This window comes from Porcisia hertigi, chromosome 9 (genome assembly GCF_017918235.1).
Source record: "Porcisia hertigi strain C119 chromosome 9, whole genome shotgun sequence".
NCBI classification, from domain to species: Eukaryota; Euglenozoa; class Kinetoplastea; order Trypanosomatida; family Trypanosomatidae; genus Porcisia; species Porcisia hertigi.
In genome coordinates, this window is record NC_090568.1 from 188,712 (window position 1) to 216,057 (window position 27,346).

General features: G+C 57.5%; 7 protein-coding genes across 7 annotated transcripts; all 7 read left to right on the forward strand.

Annotated features, from left to right (window-relative positions):
- Positions 1 to 320: 320 nt before the first annotated feature.
- Positions 321 to 2,276, forward strand: JKF63_06850 (uncharacterized protein; the record flags this gene model as incomplete). The annotated part of the gene is made up of 1 exon (XM_067902798.1): positions 321 to 2,276. The coding sequence occupies one exon, from the start codon at positions 321 to 323 to the stop codon at positions 2,274 to 2,276; it is 1,956 nt and encodes a 651-aa protein (XP_067759157.1).
- Positions 2,277 to 3,983: 1,707 nt separating this feature from the next.
- JKF63_06851 (uncharacterized protein) lies at positions 3,984 to 6,095 on the forward strand (the record flags this gene model as incomplete). The annotated part of the gene is made up of 1 exon (XM_067902799.1): positions 3,984 to 6,095. One exon carries the CDS (start codon positions 3,984 to 3,986, stop codon positions 6,093 to 6,095), a length of 2,112 nt encoding a protein of 703 aa, XP_067759158.1.
- Positions 6,096 to 7,038: 943 nt separating this feature from the next.
- JKF63_06852 (uncharacterized protein) lies at positions 7,039 to 8,277 on the forward strand (the record flags this gene model as incomplete). The annotated part of the gene is made up of 1 exon (XM_067902800.1): positions 7,039 to 8,277. One exon carries the CDS (start codon positions 7,039 to 7,041, stop codon positions 8,275 to 8,277), a length of 1,239 nt encoding a protein of 412 aa, XP_067759159.1.
- A 771-nt stretch (positions 8,278 to 9,048) lies between these two features.
- JKF63_06853 (uncharacterized protein) lies at positions 9,049 to 14,097 on the forward strand (the record flags this gene model as incomplete). Its single annotated transcript, XM_067902801.1, has 1 exon — positions 9,049 to 14,097. The coding sequence occupies one exon, from the start codon at positions 9,049 to 9,051 to the stop codon at positions 14,095 to 14,097; it is 5,049 nt and encodes a 1,682-aa protein (XP_067759160.1).
- An 899-nt stretch (positions 14,098 to 14,996) lies between these two features.
- On the forward strand, positions 14,997 to 16,217 carry JKF63_06854 (uncharacterized protein; the record flags this gene model as incomplete). Its single annotated transcript, XM_067902802.1, has 1 exon — positions 14,997 to 16,217. The coding sequence occupies one exon, from the start codon at positions 14,997 to 14,999 to the stop codon at positions 16,215 to 16,217; it is 1,221 nt and encodes a 406-aa protein (XP_067759161.1).
- A 921-nt stretch (positions 16,218 to 17,138) lies between these two features.
- On the forward strand, positions 17,139 to 19,430 carry JKF63_06855 (uncharacterized protein; the record flags this gene model as incomplete). The annotated part of the gene is made up of 1 exon (XM_067902803.1): positions 17,139 to 19,430. The coding sequence occupies one exon, from the start codon at positions 17,139 to 17,141 to the stop codon at positions 19,428 to 19,430; it is 2,292 nt and encodes a 763-aa protein (XP_067759162.1).
- A 1,887-nt stretch (positions 19,431 to 21,317) lies between these two features.
- On the forward strand, positions 21,318 to 24,440 carry JKF63_06856 (uncharacterized protein; the record flags this gene model as incomplete). Its single annotated transcript, XM_067902804.1, has 1 exon — positions 21,318 to 24,440. The coding sequence occupies one exon, from the start codon at positions 21,318 to 21,320 to the stop codon at positions 24,438 to 24,440; it is 3,123 nt and encodes a 1,040-aa protein (XP_067759163.1).
- Between the last annotated feature and the right edge of the window lie 2,906 nt (positions 24,441 to 27,346).

Consider the following 27,346-nt stretch of genomic DNA (forward strand, 5'->3'; position numbering starts at 1 on the left):
TTTATTACGTATATACTGGGCCACGCAAGAGGGGATTCTCACACCCCTTTTGGGAATTTCTCCTGAGAGGAGGAGTTTGTGTGTGTGTGTGTGTGTGTGGGGGAGGGGAAGGGAGGTTGGGTTGAGACACAGACGCATATATATATATATATTAATATTATATTCTTTTTTTTCCCCCTCACTGATCGCAGATATACACGCCTCTTTTTCCTTCGACCTCCCACCCACATCCGCCTATCCCTGTATATATATCTATTTAGCTCTGTGTGTGTGTGTGTGTGTGTGTAAATATATTGAGAACGTATTCGTGTGCTGCGATCATGTCAAGTGACCTGGTGGAGCTCTCCAGAGAAGAGCTCATCAGTCGCGTGCTAGACCTACAGTCGGAGAACCACGCGCTAAGCCGACAACTGCGCAGCTTGGTAAGCAAACGCTGCAGCGCATCCTCGCCAACGCTCACACTACACAGTAGTAGCACCAGCAGCGGTGGCCTCTGTGCGCTGCATAGCGACCCCTCTGGATCCACGGGAGTGAGCCCGGCTGCAAGGCAGAGCAATGGCACTCTCGCCGTTTCCACGGACGTCCCTATGTCGCCGGTGGCGGATAGGCTGAGTGGGCAAGCAAGCGGACCGCCTCCCGCGCCGAGTTTTGAGATATCCATGTCAGTCATCGTCATCGAAAACGGCGCCGCACTCTCGGTGCCGCTTTCGTCCGTACTCGACAAGACTTACGGCCGCCAAGATCTACGCGACATCGACACACCCGTAGTCTCGTCAAAATACATACGAGATGCGGACTCGTTGCAGACGCAGCGCTTTTCCGTGGGCAGCGCCAGAGGTGGCGCCGGAATGGAGGCGTCCCCTAGCATTAATCTGGACGAAGAATTTGCCGACAGCGCGAACTCTGGGCGACCGAGCTCTGCTCTTGGACGGGGTAGCTGCCTGGCGCGTGGGGGCGGCATGAATGTGTGTGGCAGCAGTGATGAAGTAGACGATGAGCCGTGCCCTACAGATCCGCGCGCCGGCTCAGTCGGTGGCGACGCTGCTGCCGCCTCTAGTCTCGCACAGCGTGCTGGCGTGGCCCACTTGAACCTGCGCCGCGACCTCCTGCTAGCGCGTGATGTTTCACTCGACGCGGATGCCATCATCACGAACCAAACGCTGCGACTCTTCAATCAACACTTCTCAAGAGGGGTAAACATGTTGTCACCCATGTCCTCCTACGGCAATGCGGTGTATCACTACATTGTAAAAACGTTCGCAGTGCGCAACGGATGCGAGCACTCGCCAGACGACGTGGAGGGCTTTGGTCGTACTCTCATCAACCTTTGCGATGAAGTAAAACACATTTTGCAAGATGAGCCGCGGCACTCGACTGTCCCGTCGCCGTGTTACGTCTTTGGTGACCTGCATGGAAACTTTCGAGACCTCTTCTACTTCATGGACAACCTCATCAGCTTCCAGGATCTGCGCTACACCCCGCACCGCTTTGTCTTTCTCGGCGACTACGTGGACCGTGGCGAGTTTAGCGTCGAAGTAGTGGCGTACCTGTTTTCTATGAAAGTACTCTCACCGCAGAAGGTGCTGCTGTTGCGCGGCAACCACGAAGACACACTCGTGAGTGGCGACATATCAGGCTACGGCAAAACAAGCTTCCGATCTCAGTGTCACGGCACCTTTGGCATGGCCCTCGGTGAAGAAGTGTGGCAACGTGCGAGTAAGGCCTTCTCCTATCTGCCGCTGACGGCGAACATTGATCACAAGATCTACTGCACGCACGGGGGTATCCCGCGCTATGGCGGTGGTGTCGACGATCGGCTTGATATTCTGAGTAGCCCGGACTTCCCGGTGATGGAGTCGTTCTTTCAGATTCCAGACAATGAGACGCCGCAACACCGCATGTACCGGCAAATTGGGATGGATACGTGCTGGGCCGATCCAGCAGAGAACGAGACGGAGCTCGACAAGTTCGGGTTCGGTTCGAACCCGCGTGGCACTGGCGTCATCCTGTTTGGCTCCAAATCCGTAGACGACTTTCTTGATCACTTCCACTTCGAATACATATTTCGTGCGCATCAAGAGAAGTCTGATGGACTGAAGCTGAGCAAGAGCGCTCGTGTCTTTACTATCTTTAGCACGAGCGCCTACGTGGGTCACAAGAACGGCGCTGGTGTGGTGCTTGTGGCAGAGGGAAAGATTCGCCTCGTCGTGAAGACGGCAGACACGTACGAGGAAGAGGAGTACATAACGGCGGAAGGTGGTGACGGTCACAACTGAGCCTCTGCGTGTTTCGATGTGCGCTGTTGTGCAGTCTCTCTCTCTCTTTCTTTTCTTTGTCATGATCTCAATTGCCCACCCCACCTCCCCGTTTTCACGAGCGCCTCCGCTCTCCCTCCCCCTCATCGGTCTTCACCTACCGTTTTTTTGTGCCTTGAGTGAACAACTTTACTCTTGAGCGAGGGGTGGGGGACTGTGTGTGTGTGTGTGTGTGTGTAGACGTACTCATTCTTTATCTGGAGATTAGTGTCATCTCCATCCCACCTCACATCCCGCTCTTCACCACCACCCACCCTTCGCGTGCACACACACACACACACACATGGATCCGGGTTCGCCCGCCGTGCTGAGTGTATGTGTTGCGGTTGGGAGGGGTCGAAAATATAGAACTCACACAGGACACACACACACTCTAATATGTATATATATATATATATTGATCCACCAGCTACGTGTACGTGTGTGGGGGAGGGAGGGGAGGAAGGGAGTGGTCTGCTAATGTGTTTGCGTGGCTCTTTTTCTTTTTGCATTGACTTTTTTTATTATTGAATCGTGTGTTGATGCTTGAGTGTGTCGACACTGTCGTAACAAAAAATATATATATACAGAGCCGTAAAGATTTTTTTAGCTTTTTTTAAGTGGGCCGACGGAGAGACGATGGAGCAGAGAGAGAGAGAAAAAGTCGGTGATGTACACAACACCGAACTGCGGTGCAAAACACGGATCCACTGGGAGTAGCGAAGGAAGTATTCGTGAAGCGCTTTACGCGCACATATAATCCAACAAGAAAAAGAAAAATGTATGTATGTGTGTGGGTGCCGCGCAAGCCAACGGGGTCCTTCTCTCTCATTTGTAGTATTTTTCACCTCTGTGTATATTGCGTGCGCATGACTGCTCCTCGAATTCCTTCAGAACGACACCCCCCTCCCCTCCCCTCCCCACTCCCCACTCCCCAGCATCCGCCCCTGCCTCTCCAGAACTTCTCCCAGGGTGCAGGGGGCAGGGGTGCAGGGGGCGGAGTAAAACCAGGGGGAGAACACACGAGGACATGTAAACTGTACCCGTGTGGAGTGCTGAGCGGTCGAAAGACGGCGTGTGTTACTCCTCCATCCAGTGCAGTCATGTGTACCTCACAAGTAATCGCCTCCACGTCTCTCGCCACCTTTTTTTTTTGCATTACACCCCCTCCCCGTGAAGCCAACTGGCACTGACACGCACGCACACACACAACTTTCGCTGATCTGCACTACCGTTGTCCTGCGTGGTCCTCCTCTTCTCCAACACGCCACTTTTCATGTGGTTATTATCGGTGCGGCGGTAAGTCCTCTGCTGCCCGTGCTTACCTCTCGCGCGCTCCAATTGCTGTGCCGTGAGGGTGCGCACATACCTGGTCTCTCCTTCCCACCCGCCGCCACCCACACTCCCTTCTCCCTATATATATATATATATATGTAGGTATATATCGGACTCAGACTACGTTGTCTCCTGCCTCCTGTTTCCTCTCTCAGTGGAGTTGAGAGTGCAAACTCGATCTTTTCGTTGTGGGGTGGGTGAGTCTTCGAGGCAACCGCTCCGTGAGGGTGGGTCTGTAGGAGAAACGAAGGAAACACACACACACACACACACACGAGGGGACAGACGGACGACACTCGTCGCTCTCGCCTCTCCCTGTCCTCTCTATTCAATAACACCCCCATTGTCGTCCGAATGCTGCGAGGTGTCTCGCTGGCGCCGCAAAAGCGCGCAGTGGACCCGCAAGACCTTCCCAGTGAACTCAAGAACTCTCTCCTCGGCGCACCACTCTACAATGCGTCACCATACTACGGAGCAACCGGCAGCAGAAGCGCCAGACCGTCGCCGGCATCGTCGCCGATCGTGCTGGATGAACAGTCTCACACCACCCCGAAATGTCGTTCAGGAGCGTCTACCCCGCTCTCGTACATGACACGGATGTTCGGCAAGACGGCGCACCGCTGCAACACCGGCTCTGCAGGGCAGGTGCCGGTCTTCGACTACAGCGGCAGACTCACAACCGACCAGGTCGGCGTCAACACATTCCGCTTCCGAAGCCTCTCTCTTTTCTACTTTTTCCGCTCGCAGCGGTGGAGGGCCCTCATCACGTACTCCATCGCCCTCTACCTCACCATTGTGTTGCTCATCTCGGCCGTCTACTACGCGTGGGGGCTGGTGTGTGGAGCGGGAATGAGTGCGGTGTCCTCCATCTACTTTACCGTCGTGAGTCTGGCGGCGAACGGTGGATATATGGGCGAGGACGAGAGCACGATGACCGACCCGACTCACATCTGTTATAGCGGCCGCACTGCTATCGTGATGGTGTGCTCGTATGTGAACATCGTGTTCGTTGGTATTGTCGCAGCCCTCGTTGTAGGTAAGGCCGAGTACACAGGCAAACTCGGACACCGCATCGTCTTCAGCGACTTGTGCACCATCACGAACATCCCAGGCCAGGTAGATCGATGGCGGCTTGTTTTCCGAATGGCCCACGCAGACAACAAAATCCCCCTGGCCCATGGCAGGCTGCGCCTGTTCTGCGTTACAGCAGAGCCCCTCAAAGAGTACCACATTCGTCAGCAGCAGCGTCACCTGCTCCGACACTTGCGCCCCCAAAAAAGGCCCAGTGGGTCAACGGGGCGTAGCACCCGCTTCCTTCCCCAGGGAGTGGAGCTCGCTGGATGCGGCGCCTGGGGGCATCCGCAGCGGCTTGAGGCGTCCAAGACACAGGCCAAGGAGAAGCGTCAAACTCCAAACATGACGAAGCAACGCTCGAAGAAGGGGCACAGAAGCGAGGAGAGGAGCGCACTGACCCATACCAGTCAGAACCCGCGGGGGCGGCGAAGTCGGCACCAGCGGCCTGAAACCGAGGGTGGCGGCGGCGGCGGCGGCGGCGACACAAGCGAGGCAAATAGGACATGCGCCGCGAGCGAAGGTCACCACAACGTCTCGAGAAGCCCCTCCGCGTCGTCATTGGACCCAGACGCCTCCCCGCAAAGCACTCCCACTACTTCATCCCGCTCCTCGACGAATGGCACCGCCGTCTTCCCATCGCGCACAGAGCACAAGGCAAGCCGCAGCGACCACGCCCAGTCACTGAAGGAGCAACGTAACGTAGTGGCGGACAGCGTCGTCTCGAACCAGACAATCTCGCTAGCTAGCAGTCAAGCGAACAGCCCTAGTGACGCAGTCTCCCGGGATTCCGGGACAAGAAGCAAGCCACATACCACGTCTCCCGGCAAGCCCTTGATGTTTCCCACTTGCACTCCGGACTCACCCCTTTCCATTCCCGTGGGAAGCCACTCTCTTGACGAGGAGAACGCGAGTGCAATGGAGCGCGTGCACATCTCCATGCAGGAGATGCGCTGGACCTGCGCGGGGGAAAAGTATCTCGACCACGGCGAAAGTGGAGAGCTATCCCTGTGGTATCCAGCCAACATTATACACGTGGTCGACGAGCGCAGTCCGCTATACCCATTCTTGGATCAGCCGCACGTCGCGGCATCACTTGGTAGCGGCGGAGGTTACGCCGAGGTACCGTCATGGCCCGCCCCCCGTGCAGACCACCTGACCCGACAACGCTTTCAAATTGTGGCCGTCTTCGACGCGACCGAGATGGAAAGCGGCTCGACCATTACGGCGAAGCACACCTACACGGCCGATGACATCCTAGCCCACTACAAGTTCTCTGACCGCCTGGTGCACATGCACCCGGACAGCAGCAAAGTGATTCTTGACTTCCACTACTTCAACGCGCTGATGCCGGCAAATCTCAACGAACCCTCCACGACGGACTCAGACCTCTGAGGAGAGGGAGGGGGGAGGGGGAGGGGGGTGGTGCCTGGGAATCGTTCATGTGATGGCGCATCATCCCTGAAGAGAAGTCTATTTTTCTTGATTAGGGAAAGAAAAAATGTGTCCCCCCACCCCCCTCCTCCTCCTCTCCACTGTGTGTGTGTGTGTGTGTATCGTTTTGCTGTCTACTGTTGCGGGTCGTGCGATATACCCCTCCATATGCGGGGAGACAGACAGACACAGGCACACACACACACACAGAAAGAAAGAGAGGAAGCACAATGCCTACTCGAACGTTATAGTAAAGCCGAGAGGTGGAAGTGGAGGGGAAAAGCACGCTTAACGAAATCAGGCAGCAAAATACTAGTGATGGTTACGAGTGAGTTTTCGGTGCAAAATCATTCATGACTTCGTGGATCCTTGATGCGACCTGGTGCCTCGCCCCCCCCCCGCACACACACGCACACACACAATCCGAAAATGTACGTTGAGGATATTAAGAAGAGGGAGGGTAAGGCTGCAAGGCAGTGGGAATCGGCATGCAATCTGCTGTCTTTATCGGGGAGTGTCTCCTCGACCACCACCACCACCCCCCACTGGTGCGCCTCCTCTAGCTGAACACCTCTCTCTCTATCCGAATCCCACTGTGCGTCTCTTGTAGAGAGCAGACACGTATCATGACGTTCTCTACACGGGTGTCACACACATGCAATGTATTTCCATCAAAGCAACTCCTCAAAGTCTGCACCACCGCTATTGAAGAAAAAAAATCGCTCACATAAATCAAAGCCATAACAAACACACAGAGAAACATTGATAAAGCCGGGAAGGAGAGGGAAGGACATAGGCGACGAGGGCACGAAGAAGAAACAAGAGGCGGTCGGGGACAGCGAACGGTGGTGGTGGTGGTGGTGTCGGTGATCAACAAATCAACAAAACGAACAAGTAAATATATATGGAGAAGTTTCGTCACTTTGGTGACGCCGCAACGGGCATTCACCCCTTCACCGCCGCCACCGCCGCCGCCGCCCCCACTGTCAGTCGAATCCGTGCTGCCTGCGCCTTTCCTCCTCGACTGCTGCTCAGTGCGGTGTTTGTGCTTCTCTTGTTCGTCACAGATACATTACTGTGGGTTTGTCATGTAACTCATCTCGGCCTCCTGGGTCGATTTCTCTTTGCACCGCTGCAGCGAGCGTGCCTGCGCGGCCTTCTTTTTGCCATTGGCCACATCCTTCCAGAGAAGTCAACCCCTGCGGTGAAGCCTCAAAAGGGAGGAGAGGCGGACAGCTCCTCTCGTGCGGTGCGTGCGGGTGACCTCGTTGTGTGCAACCTCCAGTCCGTGTGGGATGCCTTGGTGCTCGAGGTGATGCTCGCACAGCCATACCACGCCGTTTGTTTCCCAGACGCGACGACGGCGGCAGACATCGATGCCACGTCCCCACGAAAAAACGCAACGGTGCCCGGACTGCGCGTCTTCTGGCCTGGCCCCATGCAACGCTGGCGAGTGTGGGCTCACACTCGCCGCACCGGGACCCTCGCCTTTCTGGCTGCGCAGCATCCGGACAGCATCGCCCAACAAGCCATCCGAAGTAAGACGGAGACGGCAGAGCTGCCGCTTCACCGGGTACAAGAGGCAGCGGCGCGTGCCGGAGTGCCGGTATGGTGGTTCGGCGAGGGCACGTGCAGCAATGGGCGCGGACTTCTGCTGATGCCGGCGGTCACGTGCATGTCTGCTGCTGCCTCCGACGCGTCAGCAGGGTGTCTGGTGCACCTTGCCACGATCCAGTATGACTCGCCTGCATTACAGAACGTGCTTGGCAGCGATCTTGAGGGCCTTCTCATGGTGCTGTTCCGCACGGGGCTGCCACTGCACGGTAGCATGGCGCCGGCCTGGACAAGCCCGCTCTTCCCCACCGCTGAGGTGACTTTCCGTAGCGCACGTCTTGCGCGCGCCGCGCCGTTGGCAGTGGTGGGAAGTACATCCACTTCGATGAAGTCCCTTTGGACGCTATCCACTCCAGCGCTGTTAGAGCTGCGACACACCATGTGCCAACGAGGGCAGGCACTCGTCATGAGCAGCAGCGCTGCGAGCGTGCGCCGCCAGCCGCTGTCCGTTGGGTTAAAAGAGAAGAAAGGTTTCATAGAGGCGTACCATGCGATGCTGGACAGTCACAAGGCGCAACAGTCTGCGTGACGCGCTAGAATCCAGGAACCGGTGAGGCATCTAGGTCCCGCGTGCACGCACAGACGGCAGACGTCGAATACTAACAAACTGGGCTGTGCTGCGTGTCCATATCCGCACAGCGTGACGATGCCGCGTGCACATACACACACACACACAAAACAACACAACACAACACAAAAAAAAAGGAAAATATATAAATATCCATGAAAACGCGCAGTTGAGCAACAGTCATTGTAAATTGTGTCTGCCCCCCCCCCCTCCGGCGGCAAACCGGATCTCTGGAAGATGCGCCAGACAGCCACCGACGGGACCTCGATACAACGGCACCTAATATACATTGATTTGCTGGTTTACACATATTCCTACCGCAGCTCTGCATCTGGGTAGATGCTGCCCTCATATATGTGCATGTGTCGGTCTATCCCCTCCCCCCCCCCTCTCCCACCTTTTACCCCTCTACCTCCAAAGGGCCCTCAACCCCACCCCCTTTCACTCCCTTGGCACACAACCGTGTACACGTTTTTTGTTGCTATACGCACTGGCGCGCGGTCCACCCTTTGGGTACACCACTCGTCTCGCCTCGCCCCACTCCACAATACCCCCCCTTAACCCCTTCCTACCACAGAGGCTTCACAAAACAGAAGAGTGTTCGCCTCAGACGCCGCTGCAGTTGCTGATGTGTACAAAGTTCAACAGGAACCCCGCGCACCTCTACGAGTCTTTCATTATATTTGCCCTGGACTCTTCACCCCACACACCCCTCCCCCTCCGTCCTCGCCAATGACAGATGATGTATCTCACATTGCACCCTTCACCTCGTCACCGTCACAGCAGCCCCCTCAGGACTTAGTGATAACCGAGAGTGTGAGCACCGGGCAGGCAGGCGTCGCCGCCAACTCTGCCGCCAGGGCAAGCGACCATGCGACAACTGCCACTCAGGCCACGTCAGCGTCCTTCAACCGAACAGACACTAGCGTTACACTCGCCGCCCTTCGACGACTGGCAGCGTCCTCGAAGCCGTCCGCTGCATCGACGGAAACCCTCAGCGATGTTGCAGATGCGTCATGCGTGCAGCCTCCCGCCGTCTTACCGGTGCTGTTCACGTCAAATAGTATGGGAGCGACGCAGTCCTCGCCTATTCCTCGGGGACACAGAAACGGCAGTCGGGGCAACACCATTCTGTTGCCACGCGATTCCCACAGGGATCACAGCGGGCGCGGTGATCAGAGGAAGTCCGCCGTCAATGCGTCTGTGCTGCCGTGGTGGAAGCGCATCCTCGTCGACGCTGAGTACCGCCGACGACTCATGCAGCTCTGCACAGAGGGCTACCATGAAGAGTTGCGGCTGCTGCACGACACACCGGAGCTGCTGTCCTCGGGTGCAGGGATGGAAGTACGGAAAGTATGGCGAGAGCGGCGCTGGATGGATGACGACCTGGAACGAGGGGGGCTGCAGCAGGACGGGAGCGATGATGTGCGTGGAGAAGCGAGCCGCGGTGGAGCCGTTGGAATCGGAACCCCCTCGTCATCCCTTCAAGCGGAGCGAGTGAACACGATGGAGCGCGGCGCACAGCGGCTGCAGATGGCGGAACCGATGATGGATGAGGTCGACGAGGTTGTTGTGATGGCGCAGCACGTCGTCTTCTGTGGACAGGACAGCGATAGCACATCGCATTTCTCAACAAAGCACCCCCGCTGCATTATGAACGCCTCCACGCTGGAAAGTGTGCAGCGCATCGCGCTCGATGCCATGCCTCCCATCCAGCATGAGCGAGAGCGGGAGCGACAGGTGCATGCAGTCAAGCGACACCTCTCCACCCTCCGTCGTTTCTCTCGCGAAACACCGTATGAGGTCAAGGCAAGCTATGCTTCCGACGTCCTAGCGGGTCGCGTCGACGTGCCCATGCAGACGGCCATCACAGATGCCGTAATGGATGAGCAGGACTGCTTGTCTCACACCTCTGGCGGCAAAGCCGCCACGAGACCGAAAGCATTGCGGGACATCTACTCCTTCCCCCCACCAAAGCTCATTCCAAGCAGTCTCACAACGCACCTCATACCGTGTCAGGATGACCAGACACACGGGTTAAATTTCGAGCGCATCGTGCAGCTGCCGATGCGCAAGCCGCATCAGCCGCCCACGCCGCAATGGATGCGCCCCCAGCTGCCGCCAGGTATGTGGGCCGTTGAAACACTGCAAACAGAGGTGACACGTACCCGGGAGATGGTGCACGCCTCCCTTGTGCGCGACCCGCTCGCGGTGGAAAAGCGGGCGGCAGCTATCAAAGACACTGCCGAAGCGCCGACGCCCCGCGAAGGTACACCGGCTGCGACGGAAGCAACAACTGCGGCCGTTGCGGTGGCATCCAATGGCAAGAAGCGCGACCACGACAGCGTTCACCTTCGTCGACAGGAAGCCGCTGCTGCGTGTGTGAATGGCATAGAGAACCTGTACGGACTGCAGTCTGTCTGGCGCTCGCCTCTGCCACCAGGAGGATTCCTTCGCGTCTCTCCTGACCCGCGGTTTGCCATGTGGCCCGACTCGGAGGACGAGGACGAGGACGAGGGCGAGGACGGTCTAGTTGGAAATATGGCGGGGAGTGATAACTCGCAGGGGCGTCATTTGCCCAGAGGCGGCAACGGCGGTGGCGGCCACCACGGTGTAGCCAAAACCACGAGGAGCCCCGCGCGACTCCATAAGCGCCAAGCGCAGATGCACCGCCTGGCACGCCGTGTCAATCACCAGACGCACAAACTGCGCTATCTCCACAGCATGGGACACCGTCGGGTGTGCTACGGTGATCTGGAGCTCTGCGATTCAGACGACGACTCGGCCAGCTCCACGTCGGCGGTGTCATCACTGTCCCAAGCGGGGCACACATCGAACACAACGTCGGTGATGCGAAAGTTTTTTGGTAAGTTCGAGTCCAAAGTAGCGAAGGTGTCGACCTCGCAGGCGACATCCGCGGGCAACGGGCACACCTGCAACCGCCAGTGGCGTTCCCAAGATCATCTTGAGTACCTTTCACGGGGGGCGCGACCGGTGTACAGTGGGGCGTTGAACATTAACGTGTACGCGGAATGCGTGGAGCTCAAAAAAAGAAACGCGACAACCACCAACGAATGCGGCGACAACAATGCGCCGCCTCTGGGAAGGGATTCGCGGGACCCACACCGGCGCGAGAGCACTCCAGCAACGACGACACGCCGCTTCCTGGGGTGCTACCGGCAGAGTCGCTTGCTCATCCACTTCAAGCTGTACTGCCGGGCATTGTACGAGGAGGAGAGGCTGCGCTGCAGCGGTCCCTGTGCCCACGTCATTGGAAACCCCTGTGGAGGCGCACCGGACTACACACCGGCCACAACAGGCGCGCTCGCAGGGGTGCCGACTATACCGCACCCGGTGCTGAAGCTGCAAGTGCATGCGCCGTCACTGCGGAAGCCCTATTCTCGACGCGTCCCCATTCTGTCGACAATTAGCGGCTGCCGCTGCTGGGAAGGCCTGTACCCGGACCTAGGCTCCGATCCCTTCTCACCAGCCCAGCACGCGTGGCAGCAGCTACGGCAGTCCATTCTGGTACGCCAGGCCCTGCGCGACATCTTTGACGAGCTTCCACACGACAAGGAGGGCCTTCTGGACAAGCGAACATTTGTGTTGTTTGTGCTGCAGCTACTCGAGCTGTTCTTCCCCACGCATCTCCCCGCAGCGACCCACGTCGCCATTGCGGAGGAGGAGTGGGTCTACCGCGGCACGACGGAACACGTTGGGCCGCAAACGTTTCACGAGAAATTTTTTTTATTTCCGCTCATCTTTCACCGAAACATCGCCGCCGTGACGGAGGACCATCTGGTCGAGTTCTGGACCCTCGTCCGCGTCTGCCTTCATGCGCAACGGAGAGTGCATGAAAAGGCAGCAGCGATGCACAAAACAAACGCTTTGCCGTCTTCGTCCTCGTTGTGGGCGGGTAAAAACTGCGCGAAGCCGTCATCGGACGGCCTCTCCTTACTGATACCACTGACGCACTTCACAAGGGAGCAGCTGGATACGTTGCTCCTGTGTCCACCACCGGCATTCGACGCGGATGTGTACGACCGATACTGCCTGCTCCGCCGCGCTTTTCGCTATGACCCGAAGGTGCGGACAGCCCTGCGGAGCCATCAGTACGCTGTGGCACGCAGCGTGGCGGAAAAGCAGCACCAGGAGAACCTGCGCGCCTGCAGATGGGCGACGGACCAGGGAGAAGCAGCAGTCGATACGCCCACCTGGCTGAAGACGTATCGTGAGCGCCTCAGCGTGGCAGACCCGACGCGACGAGCTGATGTTGAGGCGACCGCGCAGCGAGAGCTTGACGCACGTCAACGTCAGCAGGAGGCCCAGGAGCACGACGCGTTGCTCGAGAACTCGGAATACTACCAAGCCCGTACCATTGGCCTTCAATCACGCGCCGCAACCATAATCTCAGGCATCGAGAACATCTCCAGCAACTGGGACCTACACCAAACCGACCTGTTCGTCGTGCAGCAGGAGGAGAAAGCCAGCGCGTGTCAGCGGAAAGAGAAGGACATGGAAGACCTCCTCCTGGAATATCTCAGCGACGTGCCGCGTGAAGTCTTCGACGGGGACATCTCTCTGCGTGGGCGCTACCTCCTCAACCTCCACTTTCAGGAAGAGCGGCGCAAGTATGCGGCTGCGTGGACTCAACTCTCCTCAGAACGGGCCTCTACCGTCGCCCTGGCGGACAGCGACCGCGCCGCTGCGACGTTGTCGGCAAACCTGTCGTCGATGAAGAGCCGCATGCGTCGCAGGAGAGGTACTAGAGCGGAGGGTGAAGGCCAGCGGTACATGGCGATGACGACGGGCTGTCTGGGCTCCACAGTCACCAGATCCTTTCACACAGCCACCCTCAGCCCACTTCGAGCCGCGCCGACGAGGGTGAGCTCAGCACTATCCACGTCGCGAGTGTATCGCCGGCTGAGCAAAGCTCTCCCACGTCTGGGAAACGAGGCATCCATGTCAGAGAAGCGTACAGCGCACCACTCGGGCCCCCGTGATGATGGAAACAGTGGGGCCGGCGCATCCAAGCTCCTCGCGCCCTTCCCCACAACCGGCTCTGACTCTCGTGCTGCAGGTGCGAAGCATATCCGCACCTCTACGACACGCGGCGCTCACCTTGTAGGCCGTAATACACCCTGCAGCAGCGCTGGCGTGAGTAGTCTAGGTTCTGGGAGAAGTGAAGAAGATATCATGTCGGTAACACGGTGTCGGTGGGGCCCCACTACCGCGTGCAGCGAGTCCCTCCACCGAAAAATGAATGCAGCGCGACAACCCCGCGTAGCGCACTCAGCCACGCCGAGAGTGTTGGGCACACTGCCCCCTCCTGTGCCACTGCCACAGGATTCAGACCGCAGCGAAACGCCCACCTCCCGGAGATCGAGCGCGGCGCAAACAGACGTGACGGTGAGCGCGCCAAGTCATGTGTCGCCCGCTCTGCAGCATCTGCAATTGTTATCGTCCAGCATCGCCTCGTCAGCCCCCGTGCAAGGGACAACATGGCCTCCCTCGGCATTACGTCTGCATCTAAGTGAAGCGGACAAACGCGCAGCGCCGAGACAGGTCCATTGGGCCACGGGGATGAACTTGGCAGTGACGCAGGTCGTCAGCACTCCTCCGAAAGGTCCGCGGGTGTCATCGACGGTGCAACCATCACTGCCTTCAGCATCGGAGCTGTTTGTTCAGCGTCTGCGCGCACAGCAACGTCGCCGGAAGCAGTTTAAACGACAGTTTCACAGCGCCACAAAAATTGCAGCGAGAGTCGTTGGCAACCATTAAACTCCGCAGAGAAGGTGAGAAAAGCACGCACACAAAAAAAAGTCGGAGGCGGTGACACGCTTCTGTTTTGTGTGTGTGTGTGTGTGTGTGTGTGTTCATTGGAGTCGATGGTCAACTATGTGCGTTTTCGCCCCCCCCCTCTCTCTCCTCTCCTCCTTTTTTCTGCCCCACACACACCCACACACACACACACACCCACACGCGCGCGCCTACATGTACACTATGATTTTCTTTTGCCTCTATACAGCTAAATTTATTCTCTTTTTGTCTCTGCCCTTGCACAAATCTGGAAATCAAACTGCACCACGTGTACCAAACCCCCTCTCCCTCCCCTCCTCCCTCCCTCCCCCCCCCAAAAAAAAAAAATCTTCTCAAGGGGGGGGGAAGATGAACTCAAACCTCCTCGTACCCAATAACGAATGCCGCCTTCCCTCTCAGCCCCTTCCCATGTGAACCTCGCCTAGACTGTGGCAGAAAGAGACAGACGGATGGACCTGCTGCCTTGCCTTCGGTGAAGTCGACGAGAGAGAGAGAGAGTCCCCCCAAAGCGGCACGACACATGCAACCAAATAGCCTGCTCATGACACACACTCCCTCTCTTAGTTATGAGTCTCTAGTGCCCCTCTTCCTCCCTCCACACACGCACACACACCGCCTCATCCCTCGCTGGCACACGCTGCAGGAACGAGGCAAGCCCTCAGTTGATGTCAGCGTGTGAACCAATGACGTTTTTTTTTTATAATCCCCGACGCCTTGAATAAAAATAAGACTTCATCAACAAACCCTCTGCGCCCCACACTCCGCTCTTCTTCATAGCTGCGAGAGGTGGGAAGAGGGGGAGGGGGGGAGGACACCCTTTCTCGTCCACACACACACACACACACACAGAAGCGAATAAAATGTCATCCGCTATCGTTTCGGTTGGGAACCAGCATGTCATCCCATTAGTGGGTCGCCTGGTTGTGGGCATACGCCTGCAGGGCACGGTCGGCTTCATCAACCCCGCCAATCCGTATATCGTCAAGCCGCGCCCCTACGCGGCCTACTTGGCCACGACGCTGCGGCGCCTGCAGTGCGCTGTTGCGTTGTTTGTGCCCACCAACACGGAACACGATCGGGAGATGATGGACATGTTTTACCGTCGTGACTTCCCCGTCCCGTTTCGCTATGTGATGGATCAACCCAAAATAATTGGATTCGGCTCCAGTCGCGGCAACCGCAAGAGGGGCCTGGCGCCGAACAACTACACCGAGTACCTGCGCATCATGGCAAACGAGGTGAGCGGCACAGGACAAGACACAAGTCGCATCCTCTTTATCGACTCCGAGGTGAACTACCGATTTACCCCAGTGCAGACCATCGTCCTCGATGCCTACAAACCCTCGACGCGACGGCAGCTGCGGGAAGTGGTTCAGCAGCAACACAGCAGCCCGTTTGGTGACGTCTCATCTAGGCATGCGCGGCGCTATGCGGCAGCGACAGCGAGAGCGACGAAGTCAATGGTGAGGCACCGCGCCGTAGTGCGTGCGCAGAACTTGCAGGATGAGATTGATATGCAGCGAAAGCACACCGAGTTCCTGATTGCGGAGCAGGACAGGGTGCCGCTACCGCCAGAGCTGCACGATGAGGAGGAGAGGGATCATAGAGGCGACCTCTGGCATCTTTCACAAGAAGGTCTGCAGCAGGGTGGCTACGAGCAGGGGCGTGTAGTAGATGGTGTATCGACGCCTGGCCCGTCCTCAGCCGTGGACACCGAGAACGCGACAACGCCTCCCGACTGTAATCGTGACACCAAGGAAGAGGAGCAGCAGCGGCAGAAGACCCTCATGTCCCGCGCTCCTGCGATCAATCTAGAAGACTACAGCCTCGTCGCACTAGCGGAGATGATCGCAGAGATGTCGGCCAGCGACATCAGCGTGGCCGAGTACATCAAGACAGAGCCTTTGATCGAGAAAGTGGAGGTGCCGTTCCACGGAAAGGCCAACTACCTCGCCCCCGAGAATTGCGACAATATCGACCTTCTGAATTGGGACGAAATCCAGGTGATTGAGAAGGCGCGCGACACAGAGGTGCCCGAGACGGTAGTGGAGACGGAGGACCACAAGAATTTTTTTCGGTGAGCGCAAGGGTGTATACATATGTGCGTGTGCGTGCGTGTGTGTGTGTGAGGGAGAGAGGGGGAATAACCTGATCCTATGTGCAGGCCTCTCTCTCTCTCAGTGAATGTGCGTGCGTGTAAACGTTGTCGCCGGTCTGCTCTCCCTTTCTTGGCCCCCCCCTCCTTCCCTACTCTGGGGGAGGGGAGTACTATTGCTTTTCTTCATCCTGCTGTGGATCCTCTCCCATGTTCATGAAACCCCACCCCATCCCCACCCCCCACACTCCACCGGTGCCGCTGCCGCTAGCGATTGTCACGTCTAGTGGTAAAAGAAGACTTTCAGATGGGCTCCGCCGCTCAACCGTGTTTGCGGGCAGGCCGCGGGAAATCCTACGCGTTCCTCGTTCTTTTGTGTTTACTCGCACAGGGCCAACTGCCACCCATTCACCACCATCACAACCCCCTCTCCTCCTTCCGCCTCCGCCCATTCGCCCGCTTCTCTCTATACTGCAATAGTACGCTGCTGGTATGAGCACCAAGAGGGAGAGAAAAAAACGAGGCGGCTGGGCTGAGCTGAGCTGGTCCGGAGCAGGAGGAGGGGAGGGGGGGGGGGGGGGGGGGGGGTAGGCGAAGCAAAGACAAAGAAGTCGTTACACGCTCCCCGAAAAAAAAAGAAAAAGAATAGCCAAAGGTCTAAAGGGTTTTTTTGTAGATGTTCTCGATACGCATTGGAATCGTTTTTTTTTGACCCGTTGTGTGATGTCTTCCCCACCACCACCACCTCCTCATCCCTCCCTGTCTTCGCTCCCTCTCTCCTCTCTCGTCACGCAGTCTCAAGATACAAGTGAAGAACATCCTCGTAGGGTCTACCGCTTTTCTTCGTTGCTCGCTCTCCCTTTTTTTTCTTTTTCTTCACTTTTCCTCTCCTTCACGTTGCTTCAAGATGAGCGCAGCCGTTCAGACACTGGCCACGGTCATGGCGACCGACATGAACTACTACGCCGGTGACCCCACGGTTTTGACCGAAGAAGTAGCAAGCAGCCGTGTAGAGCAGATCCTGGACTCCTCACGCTCCGACCAACTCACGGCCCGTGTTGCAATCCACGCGCAGCTGCGCGTGGCCTTCAAGAACGCTGACGTGCGGAAACGGCTAGAGCCCTTTCTCGGCGAAGGAGAGGACATGCAGATGTACGTGCAGAACGCCAAGGCGCGTGCCCGCTTCTTTTCCCAGAAGCAGCAGGAACTACAGCAGGACATCCTCCAGAGCGAAGAGCAGCAGCAGCTGAAGGAGGCCCACGGGGAGCTGGCCGCCTGGGAGCGTGAAAATGCCGTGCTGCTACGTCACCAGATGTTCATGACGTACATGCCGTCACAGGCTCTGCTGCTGGAGAGCGCGGCAACCGTCGCCCTGTACCGGCAATACGCCACTCTCGAGGGTGGCCAATACACGAGCGAGAGCAGCGATGGAGAAGTGCCGACGATGCTCAAAAAAATGGGCGGCAAGACGTACTTCACGCAGTCAGAACAGCCATTCCACGTTGACATGCACAACAAGATGTTCAGCCAGCAAGTGCTGCAGAATAAGCGTGTCGAGTACGAGCAGATGCGCGAAAGAGTGGCGCGACTACGCCAGGCATTAGAGGAATGCCCCACGGTAAGGCGGCTGGAGGCATTCGTGGAGCTGCGCAACGACATATTTTCCGAGTATGGCATTGACCGCCTCGCCTCTCTGTGCAGTCGGAAGGACAAGGAGATGGGCAATCCGAATGAGGGCGGTGTGGACCCCAAGCTGCGCAGCTTGCCTCTGGACAACGAGTACGTGACTGCCAACCGCGTGGCGCAGTATTCGCTGCCCAAGATCGTGGACGCTGCCTACAAAAACTACCTCAAGATTCTTGCATCGGATGACTGGGACGCTATGATGACTCACACAAACTCCAACGCGCATGAGGTGCTGGAGAAGATAAAGCCCATGAAAGACAGGGAGACGTTCTGCTACTGGTTCCTGTCCTGCATCACCGCTGATGTGCCGCAGATGGGGCCAAACAAAATCGTTGGCCAAAAGGAAACGACACTGGAGGACTACAAAAAGTTTTGGGTTCCGCAAAAGTCAAATTATGTGCCCTCTCTCACAGTCAACCGCAGTACCTTCCCCAGCAAGGTTGCGGACCGCCGTGGATTACCCCACCTCCTCGTCTTGGCCCCTGCCGTGTACCGCTACCGCGAGAACAACGATCCGGACGCGGTCAAAACAAGAACGATTGATCTCATGGTCTACGACGCGACCAATGAAAAAGTGTTGCTCATGTTGACCAACTCATCCGACGAGCGCCGCCCGCGCAGCGCCTTTTTAGACGCGCAGGAGGAACGCTACCGCTTTGCCGCCGTTGTGCGCTCGGCCATCACGTATGAGAACCAATATCACGGCTTCGAGTGCGAGGGCACACCTGCCGAGTATTTCTTTGATCCCCAGTACGGTCCAGAGGAGAACTACTACTGCATCATGGCCCCGAACCGCCTGTGCAGTAAGCAACCAAAGGTGAAGGTTCCCATCAAGGCATTCCATCCCTTCACCACCTGCCCACCACGCTACTTTGTGCTCGGCTCGAATTGGGGGGTGAGCGCCGGCACGAGCCGCAACCCGTATCCGGCCAGTTTTGCGCACGTGGAGCTGAATGAGAACGCGATCAGTCTCAGCGACGCCATCCCAGACGACTTTATCTCTAGTAAGGTGCTGCCGCACCTGCTGAGCCGCACCGAAGGCCTGCTGAAGCTCGAGGAGGAAAAAAAGCAGCAGCAGCAGCAGGAATCAGAGAAGCTGCCGTCGTCACCGCGCGCCTCCGGCCGAACCCCGCGTGGCGGTGCTGCATTGCCGTCCCAGTCGACCATCTTGGACATCCTTGCGGAGGAGAACATGCGCGGCCCAGGTGAGGAGGAGGATCCGCTGAGCCCTGTAGTCCCGAACGAAGTGCTGCATCCGGTGCGCGAGATGCTACTAAAACAGCGCCGCCTTTGGCAAACACCTGCCTTCATGAAACTCCGTGCGCGTGACCCCAATCTGAAGCACTTGCCCGCCCTTGCAGATGGCCAATGGCGCACTCCTATAAACGTCTTCAACGACCTAATGAGAGAAAAGCACGGCGAAGATGTGCCGCCGGCGTCGGCGTTGTCAACACCGAGAAGTGCGCGTCGCAGTACCGTGATGACGTCGGGCCGCCCTTCGGCCGCTGTGTGACTCTAAGCGGGGAAGAGGAAAAAAAAAAGAGAGGGATGAAGCGAAGGCATGCCAGTGTGTGTGTGTGTGTGTGTGCGTACGTAAAGGGGGAGGGGGGGATAAAATAGTTCAATGTCAATACGGCCCATGCAAACAACGTACGTTGCGCGATTGCGCTCATATTGTGTGCTTGATGATTCTCGTTGTCTCTGTCAAGGCATGGAAGAATCCTTCCCCCTCCCCTCCCCTTGTCCCCATCTCGCACGCGTGTCTGGACGCACATCCTCTCTTTCCCTTTCTCCCCCCCCCTCCCCCCGATGTCGGTGTGTCTTCTTGGTGCGTTCTTATGTTGTTCCATGTCTCTGTTAGTACTGGGTGGTGGTGCATCTCGGTCTATCTTTTCTAGCGTATTTTTTGAACACGATCTCTGGATCACCGCAGAGAGATCCAGGGAAGACGTGGCACGTGTCCCCGCCCCCCCCCCCATGTGTGTGTGTGTGTGTGGGGGGGAGGCAGAGGAGAGGAGAGGAGGCATTTTTTTTTGTTTTGTTTGTTCTGTTCATTTCCATTTGTCTACTTTCATCGCTGACCTCGGCTCTCTCTCTCTCTTCCCCACCCATTCTGTTACCCCCCCCTTCCCCCTCCCCCTCCACTCTCCTCCTCACATCCCCTCCCCACCCCGCTCCTACCTAACAGAGCACACCGAACTAAAAACACGCACACAATACACAGAGACTTGCAGACTCAAGGGCTCACACTGTGGTCGAGAAAGAGAAAGCGAGCCCATGCTGATCATCACGCCTCTCTCCCCCCCCCCTCTCTACGTTGAGTTGTACGCGTGTGAGTGTGGATCCAGAGGGGGGAGGAGAGAGGAGAGAGGCGCGGGTATGTTTCCAAGCATGTGTATTATCTGTAGTGGTGCGGATATGGTGCTGCTGCTCGCTCTGTGTGTGTGTGTGTGTGTGTGTGTTTTCTCCTGTCCATCGCACCATTGGAAAGAGAGAGAGGGCTCTAGGAGGAGGAGTGAGTCAGGGAGGGAGGGGGGGAGGCACATGTGGAGTGTGTTATCGTTTTGATTTCCCCTCGCCGTATACCTCTGTGCTCCCATCTTTGTGGTTGTTGACGCTTTGTTATTCCCCCCTTTCCCCTCCCCCTGTGTTTATGTGCGTGTTTTTCTGCCAAATTAAGTCGAACGCGTGGCACGGTGATGACGAGAGTGTAATGCGAGAGTAAGGGGCGGGGGGGCGATGACATCTTTCTTGTACCTGCAAGTAGATGGCATCGCTCGTTACTCTCGTAGCGTAGGACATGATCACATCGATCTCTTCACTGTTTGGGGGGGGAGTCAAGGCAGCAAAGGCCTCACAGCCCTGTCTCCTATCCATTTCGTGGTGTATACGTGCACGCCACCTCCACACACATACCCCTTCCTCCTTCGCTCCACACAGCTTAGTTGACAGTAACACTGCGCTGTACCCCCAGTGTGAGCCCCCCCCCCCCACCCACCCTCCGCACTACACACTCCTCTCCCCTAAGGCTAGTTGTAGGTATTCACGGGGTAACGTACGTCTGCTGCTTCTCACACTCACCCATTTCCCCTCCCCACCCCCTACCCCTACCCCTTGACGTCTCTACAACACACATTTGTGTTTGTTGTCGTTATACAAAGATATCTTCACCAGATGTAAACACAACACTCCCACATACACACAACAAACACTCTCTCTCTCACTTACTCTCACTCGTCACCACCACCGCGACTGCGACGGCACGAGTGCAGAATTTTTTGCTACGGCGGAGGCTACTTTCCTGTGTCTCTTGTTATTATTGCAGTTGTGTTCTCCTGTTCGCCCCCACCCGTCTCTCTCTCTCTCTCCCTGAGCGACGTCCGGCACACGCGCCGGCATCATGGCCTCCGCCGACAGTAACTACTACCAGGGTGCACAACTCACTTCAAGCTTATCGAATGTGTCCCTCAGCAAAACTACCGTAGTGCCCTCACCAGGCGTTGTGCACACACCGACACCACCGCCGGCAAGAACTCCCCCAGCTGCTATTGCTGCTGCTGCCGCTGCCGCCGTAGGCAGCGGTGACTCGTCTTCTTTGGTTGGAATACCAATAGATCGATTCCGAGCAAAGGTGGAGGAGTGTGCCGAGCTGCACCTTCAGCTGGAAGAGCTGGCGCATGCACACACGTCAGCAGAGCAGCGCCTTTCCATGCGCCACGCAGAAGCGGTGCAGCTACGACAAGCCATCAACAGACTAGAATGTGTCCTCCAACTGCGTAACAAGGAAATCGCGTTGCTGCACGATGGCCGACGCCACCGTGGTGGTGGTGGTGGGGCACCGGCTCAGATGCAATTAAACCAGTCCTCCGCCGGAAGAGCTGCACAAACGCTCATTAAACCCAACAGCGGAGTACGCCGAGATACAACCTACACCGCCGAGGGATCCACAGCAAGTGATCAAGCGGTTATAATGGAATACATCAGTCTCTCCTGCTACCTAGGCTGCCCGACACATCCGCAACTCATCCAATGCTTCTTTGAAGCCGCCTCTGGGGAGGCGTTGGTCGCGACAGAGCCGCCGCTCACGTACGCACAGGGCTCCGTCCTGGAGCGCCTGCTTACATGGCCCTGCAGCCAAGGTGGGGCTTTGGACTCGGGGGATGGCTCTAGGTGCTTGGCATTCCGCAAGTGGGCCTCTGAACACCTGCGCACCTTCTCCGTCTGTTTCGAGGATGCCTACGTCGGCATGTCGATGCTCTCCGATGTGCTGCTTCACTCCCTCCCCTCACTCACCCATCTCGAGTTGTGGTGCGTGAGCAGCGACGTCGCCCTCATCAAGCTATCAGATGCGCTGATGGGTGCCACACAGGTGCGCGTGCTGTCACTACCCGAACTGGCAGTGGGCGACGAAGGTCTGCAAGCGCTGTGGCGCACGATCCAAATGCGTGATTTGATGCACGCACCGCACAGCACAGCTTCACAGCCCGAGACGTCCTGTACCGACTCACTCGCACTAGAAGTTCCCACTCTCGACCTCAGCGCCTGCCAAATAAAAGACACCGTCACATTGACCCGGTTCTACTGTCCCTCTGCCGAAGCGGTGCTGCTTCCGCCGACAGAATCTTTGACAGACAGCCTCCTTGCCGAGGTGCTCCAGCGCTGCCCTCGGCTCCACACACTCGATCTCTCGGGCTGCGTGCGGCTGACAGACGCTTGTGTGCACCACCTCAACCGCGCCGCCCCGCAGTTGCGGGTCCTCGCACTGGAGCACTGCCCGCACGTTCACCACCTCCGGCTAGACTATGTGGAAGTACTGCTCTCTTCTCTTGTGCACGTGCACGTGCTCACGAGCCGAAGCCTGCGCGTGCTTCCACTACCGGTGCAGCAACGTGGCATCTTCAACTCGCTCGTAGCGCCCCAGCTCTCGCAGATTTCCCTGCACGGGCTGTCTGTGGATGCGGAGGTGATGCGGCCACTGAGCGGCCGCCCTGTGAAGATTGGTGGCGGCAAAGAGGGAGTCCAGCTCACCTCCATCACCTTTTCGGAGTGCACGTTCACCAATGATGAAGTACTCACGAAGTTCCTTGTGTCGCAGACAAATCTACAGCAGCTTCGTCTCTACCACTGCAAGGGGCTGAGCGGCGCCTGCTGGATGGCGACGGCGAGGAGAAACCTGCCTATCTTTTCGACTCTTCACACGCTCGAGTTGGTTAACCTGCGGACCCTCACGGACGCCGCCCTCAGCGAGCTCATCAGGGCTTGCCCAGCTCTCCAGCAGCTCAATCTCCACGGTGCTGGTTGGACACACCTGACGGACATCAGCATCCGCCAGATAGACCAGCTAGCGGAGCTACGCGAACTGAATCTTCTCGCCCTAAATCCTGATCTCGTGACAGCGGCTGTGGTCACGGCAGTTGTGCGGCGTCTGCCCAATTTGGAGCGGTTGTACCACGAGACCGCCATCACCACGGCAGGCCACAGCGATTCGGCGGACGGTAGCGTCGAGAACCAACCGCAGCGCGTTGGCGCCGTGGATACCGACGCCTCATCGATCCAGGCGTCCGTAATTATCGAGAGGAGCGATGCAGAGGCACGCTGGCGAGCGGCATTGCGCGACTACCCTCTTCGCCTGCTACGGCTTCAACACCACAGCGCACTGACCTTCTGGACAGATGGGGCACGCAGCACTGCGCCGTACACCAGTCGTGCGAGCATGATAGCAACCACGAGCGAAGCTGCACGCCCAACGACCGGGAATATGGGGAATGATACAAGTAGTAGTGCGTTGGCCAAAGCAGCGTCTGCGGAGCCATCAAAACTGTTCCCTGCAATTGTCACCCGCACCATGGCAGCTGCCATCGCCGCCTCGGCAGCGAGTGCAGCAAGTCTGCCGCCGCTGTCCCTCTGTGCGACACCCCAGCAAGTATCCCCTAGTGATGTAAGTCTTGTCAACGCATCAGCAGTGCCAGATGCGTCGAGCCGCCTCGACGCCTCACTCTGCGATGGGACAGCAGCACCACCATCAGTAGATCTCGAGGCGCTGGAGCCCAGGTGCATCAATGCAAGCGAGTCTGGCGAAGCATCTCTGGTGCCACACGAGGAGCAGCAACCGCTCGGCTCGCCCTTGTCGCGCTCCTCCTCCGGCTCCTCAGCGTACAGCCAGCGGCCTACCCGAGAGGGCCATCCGGACGGAACAAACACCGGCGTCAAGCGATCACTAGTGCAGTGTGCGAACGCCGCAGCAGCGGTTCAGCCGTATCCTCGCCGCCCTGCGCAACGCCTTAATGGAGCCTACGGTGCCAGCCGTCCGGTGACAACAACGGTGGCCGCCGCAGCCGCAGCGGCAGCGGCAGCAGCAGCAGCAAGCATCCTCCATGGAGAACGTTGCAGAAGTGCCCATGGGACCTTGGGAAGAGTAAAACGAGAGTCTGATAGCGTGAATACATCATTCATACGCACACCCAAAAACAGCGCCCCACCCCACCCCCCACCCGACTTCTCCCGCTTCGCCACTTCCATATGATGTAACTTTCTGGATTCTGTAAGTGTGGTCCCCCTCCGCCTCCCCCTCCCCCTACCGATCCACATCATACCACACCCCTCCTCCAAGTAATTAATATATATATGCATACATACACCGATGTGTGTGTATGTATATATATATATATATATGTGTGTATGTATATGTATATGTATATCCGCCCCCCTACCCCCCCCATCTCTCCTGTGCCCAGATGTATATGGTTTAAAGGGAATGTACGAGAAGAGCGAGAGGATAGTAAAGGTGTAGAAGTCAGTGAATGTGTACGATTTAAAAAGAGGGAGGAAGAGGAGGAGGAGGGAAGGGGGGGCAACATCTGGGAAAAGTAATGCGTGACGCAGTCACCATCCACTGCCCTTGTGGTTTCGTAACCTTTCGACTCGAATAGGTGCACCCACGGCTCCACGAACAACGGAGGGGGGGTGTCGCCACACACCGCATGAGACGACGTCGACTCCACGACACACACACACAAACACACACACACACACACACTTGTCTGCGTTACTTTTTGACCTCACCACCGCCACTGTTTCTGTACAGCCACCGAATGTCCGTCGCGGGGAGGCACAAACACGGTCGTCCCCTCCCCCCCACCCTCCCACCCACCCAAGAAATATCCACTCCCTTGCCTCTTGATGCGTATTGCTTTTTTTTACTCTCCTAACCCCCGCCCCCTCAATGTTCAGTTACTACCAGAGAGGTACTCTGACCCACAAATACACAGGCGCAACGCACGTCACCCCTCTCCCTCCCTCCCTCCCCACACCACCACCACCACCCTCCCCTCGTCACTCTACGTCTATTCACGTGTTGTGTGTGTGTGTGTGTGTGTGGATGTATGAATGGATACGTACTCGTGATATTGAAGAAAAGGCGCAGGGGAGAGAGAAGAAGTGGTGGAAGGTGTGAACCGCACCGAAGAAACAAATATTGGGCGACAATACCCGAGCACAGGCACATAAACAGGCTTCATGTTAAACCCCGCGCGTGTGGTGGAAGGGAGTGGGGGGGAGGGAGGGGAGGGGAGGAGGGCATCGATATGACATGTCGACAGAATGGAGTGGATGCCTCTACCCTTTCAGCTTTTTTATTTTTGCTTTTTTTTGCAAGTGTCCCGCACAGGCATGGCGCCTGTCTGTCTGTGCACTCTGCGACGGGGGGGTGGGGTGAAAAACTCGCAGGTTGTCCTTCCTTCCTTCCTATCCGCCACTGCCACCACCACTCACAACCCTCCCTCCACTTTCTCTTCTCACTTACTGCACAATGGACCTCGGCGCATCTAACAACAACAAATCATCGCTGTGCACTCCCTCCCCCGCCCTCCTCACACACACACACACGACAACGAAGAAAAAAACGACTGGGAAACCGCGCGGGAAACTATTTATTGCCCAACCCCCATTCTTATTCTCGCCTCACCACGTTGCGTGCCCCCCCCTCCCCCCACTCGCTCACTCACTCACACTCCTCCGCATCTGTGTGTGTGTGTGTGTGTGTGCGCGCGCTTTTGAGAGGTGAGTAAGTCGGTGTGATTCCTTTAGCGATTGAAAAGGTGGTGAACAGAAGAGAGGTGGGGTGGGGGTTGACTCACCTCTGCGCGCGGTGGGAGAGGTACATCGTTGTAAACGGCGCAGTCTATCTCCCTCATGATCGACTCCCCGCCCCGCTTGTGAAGCCGTTTGTGTTTTTGGTTGTTATTTGATCACTTGATACTGCCCATACTGGGTCACCCCGTGCCCCCTGACAGTCCTCGCTGTTGTGGCAAATGACTTCATCACCGAACAGCCATGCGTCGAACACAGGCAATAGACGTCACCACACACCGCTCCTGTGGGAGCGCAGCAACTCCCTGACTCGTCGACAAGAAATGATGGAGCGCAAAAGCAGTCAGTCCTCCAACGTGCCCTTCACATTGCAGCACCACCAGGGGGTGAACAGTGATGCCTCTATGCCAGGTACCGTGGTCGTGTGTGGTGTTCGCTCCGCGTTCCCGCTCATCCCGGTGAGCTCAGCGGAGCAAGTAGCAAGCGGCAGTGCAGCAGTTGAGGCAACGTCGCCGCCCCCCCTGCCTACCCCGCCGCCCCGTCAGCAGAGCCTGCGCCGTCCGTCGTCACCGACCGCGACTGCCCTCCTTCAGCGCCAACTCTCCAGCATACACCACAATGAGTCCAGGGAGAGCTATGGCACCAGCATTGCCACATTGACGTCTGCCCTCCAGTCAGAGAAGCATACACCTCACAGCGGCCTTGGTAAGCCGCCGCTGGTGCGTCGGTGCGAGGGGCCACAGGACGATTCGGCTGGTTCAGAGGACGCGGCTCGTGCTGAGGGCAGTCGCCTCAATGGGCAGCCGCACGAAAGCGAAGCGGGGAATTCTGCATCCGCCAGCCCCGACGCTGCCTCGACGCACGACAGCGATACGGATGGCGTTGAAGCATGCACTAAGCCCCGTGACCTCGCTCACCAAGACACCCAACCGCCGGTACAATGGACCACCACTACAAATGACGCGTCACCTCCAGTGCGCACGAAGCACATACGCTCTCGCCCGCACTCTCCACCGAGGCGTTTGTCAATGTACACCACCACGGAGATCAACATGGTCGACACATCCCAAGAACGTCGCGACGTCCATAGCGATGACAAAATTTCAAAGGAACTCCACGACGGACCGCAGGCACCCGCGGAAGGGCGCCAGTCCAACAACCGGCCCACGGCCAACAAGCCGTTTGAGAATCACACAGAGCACGACAAAGGTCGGCGGGCGGTAGGGCCGAGTAGCCGTGTTTCCCCCAATAGTCGCCTCTCACCGAGAAAACGACCATTCGTGTCTGCATATGCGCCGACCACGACGAAGGCGCATCGACCGCGTGCTCCGGCGACGGACG